Genomic DNA, 12,114 nt, shown 5'->3' on the forward strand with positions numbered 1-12,114 from the left:
TACTAATTCGTATTTGGACGTTCAGTCTGTTCAGTGCCCCCTTGCTAGTTTTCATTAGCAAGTTAACCACATACACTGAACCTCGAAAGAGGGTTTTGTGGCAGATGAATTGGACTGTGTTACTTAGCCGTGCAGCTAAACAAAATAATCTGGTGGGGACTAGGGTGTGTGGCGGCATCATTCGGCTCGTGTGAGAAACCGTACAGGGTCTGCAGGGTCATCCTTTCCCCCGTAGAGTGATTTATGATGATGTACAGCGTTTCAGCCCCTCCGAACTTTCATCCCCCGCCCTCCCTCGGAGTGGGGAAGGAGGCGGTGTTTTGCTGAGCTGCTAAATTCTTGCCGAAGTTTTCCGCTGCTTTCCAGCGGTTGTTGCAGACGCGCCGGGCGCTCGGAGCTGAGGTATCTTTATAACTCTGGGACGGGGTCCAGCGCGAAGGGAGGACGGAGTTGAGGCAAGGGACGAAGAAAGGCGTGTTAGAGGAGAAGGGAGAAACATTTCGCAGTCGCCCCGCTGCCCGGACTCCTCAGTCTGGGAAAGATATTAATCCCGGCGCCTTGGTCAGACAAAGGAGCAGAGGCGGCGACGGGGGATAACATGACGGACCATGGGCTGTGAAAAAAGGGAAATTTAAAAACAGCCGACTTTTCAGAGGAGGGGAGATGGATGTCTAACTGGAAGCTAACCACGGTGGAGTGAAGGTAAACAGAGCGTCACAACAAAGCCAATGGTTCGTTTTATCATTTCCTCCACATGTTAGGATGATAACGTGTCCGCACAGTGGAATGTCTACGATTATATCACAGAGAACCAGTGGCAAAAAATGGCTACTGTGATAAACCAAGATGAGCTGAAATCGTTTCCTGGCTTCAGGACTTGTTCATGATGTGTGATCCTCGGCAACACTCGTTGTCTTCCTGTGTAACCAGTACCTTCTTCTGTCAAAACAGGGAGTGTATTCTTACAGGTTATCCATCCCACCTGCTCATGGTATTACGTGATATATAAACCGATCACTTGTACTGTGCTAAATATATGTCATAGTTTATGCTTTGAGGAATGCGTGTGCATTTTAGGACCCTTGCTTTTCTATAAAGTTGAACTGATTTTAAAATATGTACGAACTACACCGTTACATCATTCGGGAGTATGATTTACTGAAAAAGTTTATAGTCGCAGTACAGTGGTCTAACAAATGTTTCGTTTATGTATAATGTCATTTAAAAAAAAAAAATCTGTCGCGTGTTCATCATGATGTACGTGTCGGGAGATGTGCTCTAATTCCTGACTTTAAAATCTGGAGAACTGGGTTTTAAATCCCAGCTGCCCCAATTAATCAAAATGGCGTGATCCTGCCCAACTCACTGAGCCTCCCTGTGCCTCAGTTGCCTCGACTGCCAAGATTAGGAGTGCTTAGGAATTGGCTAAACGCTAGGTGTGGTGCTGTCCAAAAGAGCTAGACCGTTTTGTTCAGCCTATAAGGTATTTTTGGCTGTGCTGTTTATGAAACCCCTACACTTGTTTTTGAAACAATTGGATTGTGTAAAATGTTCTGCTTTTGGTTTGTTAATGTTTGCTGATTAACATGTTGACAACCTTTTGTGAATAAAATGCACATTATAATGGCACCCTTACTGCTTCCCATTAGTTACCCCCTATCTGTCTTTTCTTTGTCTCCAGTGGCTTACATCATGAACTGGGTGATATTATTCAACCTGACTGTGCTGCTAGCAGCTTGGGCTGTGTGTAGATCTGAGAGGCAGAATGGACATGCTGACAGAAGGAGCCATGAACTCCGGAAACAGCCCTCTGGCCCATCTCAAAGGGACAGAAGAACGGGGCCCATTCTGAGGAGATTACAGTCACCCCAAACGTCCCACAGACAGCAGCACCACTCTACATCAAATCAAGAACTTCCGGTCACTGGGAGGAGAAAGGTTCTGGTACGACGCAGGATTCCTCAGCCCACTTCTCGGCCAACTGAAACCAAAGTTCATGTGGGTAGTCTCAGTGCTCAAACCAGCCACGTGCAAAAGCCCGCTGTACAGACTTCACAGCTGCTGAAGGATGACAGCTCAGCGGCACGCTCAAGGATGGTTCGCTTTCCTTCCGGGTCAAGCTCCCCTAACATCCTAGCCAGTTTTGCGGGTAAAAACAGAGTCTGGATTATCTCAGCCCCTCATGCCTCGGATGGCTATTATCGCCTCATGATGACCCTCCTCAAAGACGACGTGTACTGCGAACTGGCCGAAAGGCACATCCAGCAGATTGTGCTGTTCCATCAAGAAGGAGAGGAAGGTGGGAAAGTCAGGCGCATCACCAATGAGGGGAAGATCCTGGAGCAGCCCCTAGATCCAAGCCTTATCCCGAAACTGATGAGTTCCTTCAAGCTCGAAAAGGGGAAATTTGGCATGGTGCTCCTCAAGAAGACCCTGCAGATAGAGGAAAAGTACCCCTATCCAGTGAGGCTGGAAGCCCTGTACGAGGTGGTTGACCAAAGCCCGATAAGAAAGATAGAGAAGCTCAGGCAGAAAGGGTTTGTACAAAAATGCAAGGCGGCTGGGGTAGAAGGACAGGTGAGTGAAGATGGAGGCAGCCAAGGTGCAAAGCCCACACAGAGCGGCGATACCGCAAAGGTTCCTACAAGGAAGGAAGAGCCCAAAAAGAGTCATAATGTTCAACCAACGAGAGATGTTCAGATAAAGACTACAAGGAGGTTAGTTACAACGGCTCCTCCCCCACCACCACCCACCACAAGGGTATCAACAGTTCCTACAACCCTTCCTCCAGTGACCACCACAACTACTAGGGCTACAACCAGAATAGTAACCATTGCAACAAGACCTCCAACAACCACAACTACAACAGCACCGCCAACAACTCAGCGTATTTGGACCACAAGAGCGCACAGCACATTTGAATTTCAGAGATTTCCCACAACTACGGAGGTTACAACCAAGGGCATAACCACAGACAGCTCCTATACTCCAGTAAGGACAAACAAACGCAAAGAAAGACAGCATGCAGCAATACCAAACAAACCCAGAAAAGAATCTGGTCATGGTACCCACACACACTCTCCTACTGTCCCAACTACAACAGCGTATCCTTACACCAAAGCAACCTCATTTCAGTTTGTGGATAACCGAACAGATAAAAAGGCAGGCAGCGCAAGAGACTCACAGCCAGTCCCTAGTCAACCAAAGCTGCCCAAACCCAAGGTGCCAAAGAAAAAGGCAACTGAAAAAATACTCACCAACGAATATGACGATAAATACAACACAGGGAAACCCACAGCCAAGCTGGAAGAGGAAGTGGATGTGCTAAATGTCCCACCCAAAAAAGCAAAAGAGCAGAAAAAGCTGGAGAAAACAGACAAAGCAGAAAAAAAGAAAAAGAAACTAGAAAAACAAGAGAAACTCACAAGAAACGAAAAGGTTCCTAAAAAAGAAAAAGCTGAAAAGAAGGCCAAACCAGAGAAAGATCGCAGTAAGAAAAGCAAAAAGCCAAACAAGAGCGAGAATGAGGAATTTATAAAGCCTGCGGTTAAACCCTTTGTCCAAAATCCCAAAAGATCACTGGCAACATTCCTGGATTATTTTGAAGGCAAAAGGAGGCTGCTGGTTAGTATGGTTTTTTTAAAGCTGTTTTAGTATGTGTTGACGTTTTATAGTCAAGTAAATTAAATACTGAACTTCAAATTAATAATGCGCACATTTTTGGCAGTGTTTCTTTACACTGGAAAATGTAACAGGGAAAATACTGAATAATTCAAAACGTGCAGCTTATTTTGTAATTTGTTTGTTTGTACATCTGCTTTAAGAAACTATATAATGCCAGAGGAAGACACCCTTCTTCTGAGCAAAAGTAATCCTGTAAGCAAACCGAATAAAGTATCTTGTGGTTATTGTACAGAACACTCACATGTTGGGTTTCACCATTGGAAGGCACACAGGCAGCACTAAAACATCAAACTGATGTTTACCAGACGGCTGGGTTGCCAGAAAGGCTCACAGAGAGTTCTAGGCTTTAGTAGAACTGATGAATGTAAAATTGGTTCATTGGGCTTGAAAAGGGAGGGATTTCCATAGATGACATCCTTGAACAAAAGGAATGTAACTAAAAATATTTCCCCGATACACGATACTAAGCAGATTTTTTGAGTCTTTAGAGACCTGGTAGTCAGACATTATAAGTCAGCATCATGCTGTGTTTATCAGAGAGGGTATGTCTCCTTACTCTACTGAATCTCAGTCCGTGCTTCACGGGGTCACCTGGACACAACAGTTGGTGCCTCAAATGGCCAGCAACCTTCCTGCCTTTTCCTCACACCCCCAAGTGAGTGTAGCGGAACACCGTTAGAGGTCACAGGACCACATCATCTAAACAAGAAATAATATTTCTCTGACTAATCCAGCAATCTGTGATTCTTTCCTTGGAATACTTGATGTGAAAGAGTGGACCTTCTGGGTGATGTCAAGGGTGAATGATTCTGTCAAACAGATGTGCATGATGTGCAGGGTATATCTATGCATACTCAGCTTTTTTTGGGTGTGTTTTTTAGGTGGAGCCTGGGCAGCGCATGTGCCGCTCTGCAAGGCATGCTTTATTGAGGTATGGAATAGAAGCCCCGCCCATTTCCACCCAACTTTTCAATTGGCTCCTGTCACTGTCCATTCAGCATAATTGCTTTTCATTTTTGAATAGGCATAGTAGTCCCTCCTTGGTACCGCCTTGTCTGCATTTGTAAGATCCCATAAGGACTAGACTTTTTACTCGTGTTGTTTCTTGGTCTGCTTTATGTAGTTGGTGAGCACTACTTTCTTTAATGATCTTTCCCTATTCTACCCACAATGTCGCAGCATGCCGCACGCTTCTATATTGTTATTAGCAATGTATTTATTTAATTTACAGCGGGGTCTGCTTTAACTATAGCAGCTGCGCTTATTTATTTGTTTAATTTACGCGCGGTCCGCTTTCACTTTAGGGGCTGCGCCTATTTATTTTTTCATCTACAGCATGGTCCGCTTTCACTTTAGGGGCCGTGCTTAATTATTTAATTTATTTACAGCGCAGTTTGCTTTCACTTTAGCGACTGTGCTACAGAATCTTTCTTTTATTATTTCTTTTTTCTTTTTGGGAGAAAGCGCCCCATACCGTGCTTTCACTTTAATGTTGGCAGCGCCCCTTTCTTTAGACGCTGTTCACTGAAAAATGAATATGGCGAACAGCATCTAGAGAAAGGGACAGGCCCCCCCATTACAGTGGTCTCGCATTTGCGAACGTTTGAGCTATTAGCATTAGAAATGACAATGCTTTTTATATATGTGCTGCTTTTAAAAACACATAAAAAAGGGCATTGTCATTTACAATGCTAATAGTTTAAACTCTTGCAAATGTGAGGCGTGTTGCATTGAAAATGCTTGTTTAAAGTGAGTCATAAGTAGTCTAGCTGTTGTGGTGGGGTGGGGCTTACAAAGTGCCCTGGAGATGCGAGTACACACAGTTTAAGAAGAATATTCACTCCATGTATGATTCTGAGCAACCTTTTGTGATGTGCTTCAGGATCAGGCACACTTTATCCTTCTCATTCACAAAAACTAACCATTGTTAAATAATACATTTGAGAGAACCATCTTTACTAATCAAATATATTGACTCCAGACCACCTTCACTCCTTTTGATGAGAATCCTGCAACCGTGTGGAAGGGGTGCCATACTTAAAAGTGCTAAGAGACCATACAAATGTTAGAAATGATGATAACATAATATAACAAAACATGATTAAATTTACAGAGATCACAACAAGACAATATGTAACCAGACATCACTGTGTTCCAAAGAAGGTGGTTTTACAGGTGCACAGTGTAGCCAGGCATGGGTACAGGGGACAGGAGCACCTTCCCTGCTAGAATGAAACAACCTCAGTGGTGGATTACAATGATAGGAATCAAACAAGAACACGCAAAGAGGAGTGTGAAGGAGTGACTGTGCAGCACATGGTGGTGGATAAAGGGAAGTCGTAGCCTCAGGTATTAGAATCATTCTAAAACAAATGGCTATGAGTTACAATGGAGGTTTTGGGTTGGAAGGACCTCATTGCTTGGGAGTGGCATATAGTTTCCATGGCAGAGGAGGCTCTTGGAAGAAGGAGCATCATGTGGTCAGTGTTTAAGGATGAGAGAGAGAAGGCGGAATTGAAAGTCCCCCTTTGTTTTACTTTGCGTCAAGGAGGCGGTTCATGGGCATTCCCATGCAACCACCCATGGGTTTTGATGCAAAGCCAAATCTACCAACATTGGTAAATGTGGATCTGCATTAAAAAATTCCTGCTCGAAGCCGGTGTAAAGTTGAAGAAAACCTTCTGTTCTATAAACGTCTTCCACTTTACATGTGTGTTGTATTTTACAGCACACATACAAACCTGGAAAGTTTTTAACCATGTCTAAGCATAGTATTTTGGTATTTTGTACTAAAACGGTAACCTTTGAGCACAAAACCTAGGCCAGACACCATTCACACATTCTTGCATAAGGTGCAAGAGTGTGTGTGTGGTGCAAGGCAGACAAAAGTGGTCCAGCACAGCGAGAAAAAGAACAAGCATTTGCAATGCAATAGGTCTCACTTTTGCGAGAGTTTAAGCTATTGGCATTGTAAATGACAATGCCTTTTATTTATGTTTTAAAAACCAACAGATAAGAAAAAGGCATTGCCCTTTAGAATGCCAATAGCTCAAACTCCCACTAATGTGAGACCTATTGCATTGCAAATGCTTTTGTTTGTCAGTTTTGTATAGTGCAAACTCAACCCCAGGGTATTGGAGCGCTTTACATGAGCACCAGTTACATTACCGAAGGACACATTCTTTTTTATTAGGCACTGGGAGATTAAGTGATTTGCACAGAATCACAGGATGCTGAGAAGACGCCGAGACTCGAACCTGGTTCCCCACCTTCAAAGTTTGCTGCTCTGGCCGTTACGCCACAGCGGTAGCACTTGATGGCGGTGGAAGCCGTGCATCTGCCTTGCCCTTCTTAATACTCTGAAAACTGTTTCCCTCAATGAAGCTGTTTGGAGAGCTGTGCCACCAGCATCCTATCAAGCGCCAACTTTGCACCATAACCCCAACTGAACATCTTGTGCGAAGCTCCCTATCCCGAGGTTTCACGCAGGTGCATATTTTGTGCTTCAGCTCGCTAAGCCATTGCCCACAAATGTCCCTTGTCAGCACAGTTTATCTAGCAGAAGACATGCTTTCCTGTATGTGCCACTCTGCCTACTCAGAAGCAAACAAAGAATACAGAGTGCATCAAGCGTTTTACCTACACCTGCATTACATCATTCATTCATTACAGCTCCCAAGCACTTCACTGGCTCCCTGTCACTAAGTGCTCATCTTCTAAAGCACCGTGCTTTGCCCACAGGGATATTCATGTACCTAGAAAATGGGCTGCCATTACAATGACACGATGTTGCCCGTGTACAGTAGCACCTGTGTGTGCGCGTAGGGAGGGCCGGGCCAGGAAGGGTGGAAGCAATATGAGGGCGGGGACAAAAGCCTCACAACACGGGCTCTCCCCTCCCCAAACAGTAAACAAAACCCATCACTGGCTGCTCATGCAAAGGACTGAATTACTGGGCACGAAACTGAGAATACGAGGAGCCGGGGGCAGCTGCCACATGGGATCACACGTGCCCCCTGCATAGGCTCGAGCTAATGGATAGGTCTGTGGGAGGTGCGCTCCCCATTACGTCTTCAACTACTGCAGTTCGTAAATCCCAGTGCTGATAATCTCATTAGGTGTGGTGCTTTAACAAATTCTGTCTGATATCTGCTGCTTAAGATCCCAAGAGGACCCCTGCTGTATGACACTTCAGTCAGCCCTGGTTCTTGCCAAACAGACTTCGCACTCAGGGACTTGCAGTTTTCTACATTTCTCATTCTATTCACTGGATTGAATATTGCAGCGAGCAAAGTGTAACTGTCTGGGGGAAACACGTGACGCTTTTACAAATAAGGCACCCAGAAGTTCAAAAATATGACACACTCTAAACGCAGCGCTTGCGCGTGTGTAAGCGGTTCTAGTGAGCCCCGAGAGCCGTGTCTGGCTCCAGACCACAAGGAGTGGCATTCACTCGGGGTCTCCAGGTGTGCCAACGTACTGTCAACGATCTTGTTTTTCCCTAGCAATACGATACGTCACTTATTATACCAGCCCTACTCGCCTTTTCTTGCATGTCACTGATTTGGCATTTGGTGAGTTCCCGTCACCGTCTGGGTCTCACTGACTTTTCCTTCCCATTCGACTGACTGTATGTCACTGATTTTCCGTGCACCTCTCCATGTCATTGGCTGTTCCTGTCCCCCTCGCGTCTCTGCATCTCACTGGTTTTACCTTCCCCCTTGGACCTCTGTATGTCACTGATCACCCCTCTGTATTGCACTGATTTTCCATTCCCCTCACCCCTGTGTGGCACTGATTTCTCCTGTCCCTCTCGCCTTTCTACGTGTCACTGGTTTTCCCTGTCACTCTCGCCTCTCTGCATGCCACTTACTTTGAGCACTGATTTTCCCTGACCCCCGTCCTTCTGTGTGTCACTGATTTTCGATGCCCTCACGCCCCGTGTGTGTTTTTTCATCCCCGGGCTCTCTGTTGTATTTCTCTCTACCTAATGATGGCAGGCACTGTCCTACGTTACGTATAACTTTATGGCACCGAGCGCTGCCTGTGCCTGGCACCGAGTTCCCACGGCAGTGGAGGTGCCGCTGGCCAATGGGATCCCAGCCCGGACAGGGCCTTGTCTCTGAAGCGCCACTTCCTCCCGGGGAGGCAGTGGGGGTCGAGACGCTGCACGGCTACAGGAAAGTTACAGGCATGCCGCAGTGGCAGAGCTGGTGCAGGTGAGGCACAGGGCACAAGTATCGCCATCTGTCCTGTTCACAGGGTGACTGACCCTGGGAGGCACTGCTTCCAGTGCAGGCACCCATGGCAGACATGGGTGCTGTGCAGCGAGCAACCATACACATCGCCGGGGCGATGAGCAGTGGCAGAGACCGCTATGTGACCTCAGCATTACTGGACACAACTTAGCCGCGAATCTCTGAAAGGGTGCTACATGCTATCCATAGTGTCCTGTGTGTGACCCCACCTGTGGCCGATCCTGTGCACAGGGTAGCACTGGCTCTCAGTGAAACCTGTGTGTATAGAGGGTCTATGTGTGGCCCCATCCTGCGAGCTCATCTGTGCACTGGGTCAGCAGATAGCAAGTGAAAAGTTAAAGCAAGGACACAACGCGAAGAGACGCTGAAATGCTAGGTGAGTGGGCGGGGCCTAATGCCGACAGGGCGGACACCAACCCCACTTCCAGAGAAGCCGGACAGAGAAGCAACCACAATAGTTCTTGCCGATGCGAAGCAGCGCATGCGCTGCATTCACAGGCGAGACCTAAAAAGCGCCATAGCATAGTTGATATGGCTGTTATATGCTCTCTCCCATAGATTCAACACAGCGACTTTGGTTACAGTGCTGTGCTGCATCACTTCTTTGTAATTTTGCCCCTTGATTTGAGATTTTTACATTTTGTCCACTACAGAACAGACTATAACTATTGGGAGGCACATCTGATGGGGGATCCACACGTAAATCCTCACTTCTAGCCAGTATCCATGTGGGGAAATGAGGTATGCTAGCTATTATAGTCAGCCAAAAATAAATCAGCCAAAATTCAACAATCTAGGGGAGAGCGCCCCCTTTTTTTTGTCATCTGTAAATCGCCTGCCCCATTTTATTGCTCCTCAGCTCTTCAATAGGAGCAGGCGTTGAGTCCTCAGCTTAATAAAGAGGTTCTAATGTGAATCAACATCTGGACTGCCATGTGCTATATAACGTGTTCTTTATTGAAACATATCTATACCGCACACCAGCAGCAGCTCTGGGGATGGGAACCTCATCGGCACACATGGAACTCATAGGGTGGTCGCAGCTGGAAGCCCATGGCTCAGCTGTGTGCTGGTGAGCAGCGCGGAGTTGACATAATCTCCATGAAATCCGAAGCAGATGCCAGAATACAAATGAATGTAAACTTTAGTTTTTCGGTGGAAAGATGGCTCTGGAGCTTTGCACTTCTTCTGCACAAAGATCTTTGTGTAAATTGTGAGTCACAATTTCCATTCGAGGCTAGGCGGCTCAGCTTTCGGGCTCCCAAGGTTGATGGCAGGAGTAACACCCTGAGAGAAAGGCCTGGTAAAGTTTCTTTCGGAGTAATTAAAGTAAAATACACCCTTTAAATCCTAATTTAGAAATGAGATATGTTTTGTGAAGCAGTGCACACGTTTTCTCAATGAGCCGTCTTCCATTGCGTAAATCTGGCTTGTTGCCAGGTGGGCTCCTAAAAGAAGGGCGCTTTGGGAAAACACTCGCCTGCAGCCATTGAATGCTAAGGAGTATGCGAATTCAGCAACAAATCTGCAACCTCACGCAATGCTTTGCCTGTGGCATCACTCACTGCTACCACACAGGGTCAGAGACGTTAATCATGAGTTAGAGTCACTTATTTGAAGGGTTTTGGCCCATAGCCCAAAAACTATTCCAGCATCAGCAACAAACTGTGTGCGTTTTAGTGTGTGTTTTGCCACTTACTGTGTGACTGGTTGGTTCATTCTCTTTAGGATGTTAACATGTACATTATTTAATGGTGAAATACTCAAATATATGTGGTGAATTGTGAATAGGTATACTTCTCTTTTCTCCTGTCTCACACCATGTAGTTCAGACAGTCTCACCATATGACTTTATCTCCTCTTTAGAGTCTACCATCTCTAATCCACTTTGTATTTTTATGTATCATGTCCTTCTCTACTTAAAGAAATCCCTCTTTCAATCCACTTTCTTTTTTCCATGTTAGCAGCATGTATTTCTCCATCGCCCTCTCTCGATCCTCTGTCTCTTTTTCTCTCTGTCTTCATCTTTCTGAATGTCTTTCTTCCTCTTTCTCTGTAGCGCCCTCGTTCATTTCCCCTCTTCTGCACTCTCTCCTACATCCCCTCTTCTCTCTACCCCTTCCTTTCACCCCTTCTGTCTCTCTTGCAGTCTCCTTTTCCTTTTCTTCCTCTCTCCCCAGTTCTCTTCTCCGCACTCTTCAACCCTCTCTGTAAATCCTATCACACTATCTCTCTTTTTCTTTAATCGTCTCTCTCTCTCTTGCTCTCACACCATTCTCTTCCTCTTTGTCTCCCTCTTCATCTCTCTCTTCTTTCTCAGTCTTTTGTCATTCTTTCCCCCGTCCCCATTTTCTTTTTTCTCATCACTGTCTTGTGTTGTCTCCTTGTCTTTCTCTCTCTCTCTCGCTTTCTGACACATGCACGCACACACACACACCACACGCACACATGCACACACACACACACATTACTTTTGCTGCCCCAGGTTTTATTTTCAATTTGTATTCAAAGCTATAAATGAACCAAGAATATGGCTGGGCATACCTGCGTGCCATTAAGTTTCATGTCTGCTTTAATCTCAGAATATAACATATCTCACATCTCTTTTTTCTGATTCTGTCCACCTAGGATGAGATACAGAATTTATCCTGAATTACTAATGAGTGTTGTAATAGGACCACATCAGATAAGGTTACTTTAGTACCACCATATGATAGACTGTTAGCTGTGATCGCCTCCGTGGGTCAGGCAAGGTTGCCAGTAGTAATGTAAACAAGCATTGGTAAATGCATTAGGTTTCGCCTATATGACTAATAATAAGCAGTTTTTTGTTGTAAGTTGTAGCTTGCTGAGTAGTTGTACAATATAAGTTACAGAAAGTCTGTTCACGTGTTATGACTTGTTTATGTACAAAAAGGCAATATATTGTGCTGTTATTATTGGTATAATGGGGGTAAATAATATCAACATTTTGAAAAATTAAATGAAATAGGGAAATAATAGAATTCATTGATGTACTAGTAATATTATGTGTTTAGAGGAGTTCTGATAACTTTTGGGTTTGGTGCCACTGCACCTGCTGCACCATTCAAATCATGCCCATAGTGCCTGCAAGATAACTGCATTTGTGACTGAATGTTTAGTAGTAAAATATAGCAATATTTGGTGTTAG

At 45.3% G+C, this 12,114-nt stretch overlaps 1 protein-coding gene across 2 annotated transcripts in view; it reads left to right on the forward strand.

The window, feature by feature from the left end:
- The first annotated feature begins 344 nt into the window (after positions 1-344).
- The window catches only part of CCDC80 (coiled-coil domain containing 80), a 355,389-nt gene continuing 343,619 nt past the window's right edge, over positions 345-12,114 (forward strand). The window contains exons 1-2 of one of the 2 annotated variants that reach the window (XM_085622971.1): positions 345-702; positions 1,682-3,624. In XM_085622971.1, the coding sequence (XP_085479097.1) occupies positions 1,693-3,624 (1,932 nt within the window). In that variant the 5' untranslated portion in view covers positions 345-702; positions 1,682-1,692. Of the gene's footprint in view, positions 732-1,681; positions 3,625-12,114 lie in introns of both variants that reach the window. The other variant, XM_085622972.1, reaches the window with a different exon arrangement.

Source organism: Triturus cristatus, chromosome 8 (assembly GCF_964204655.1).
Source record: "Triturus cristatus chromosome 8, aTriCri1.1, whole genome shotgun sequence".
NCBI lineage: Eukaryota > Metazoa > Chordata > Amphibia > Caudata > Salamandridae > Triturus > Triturus cristatus.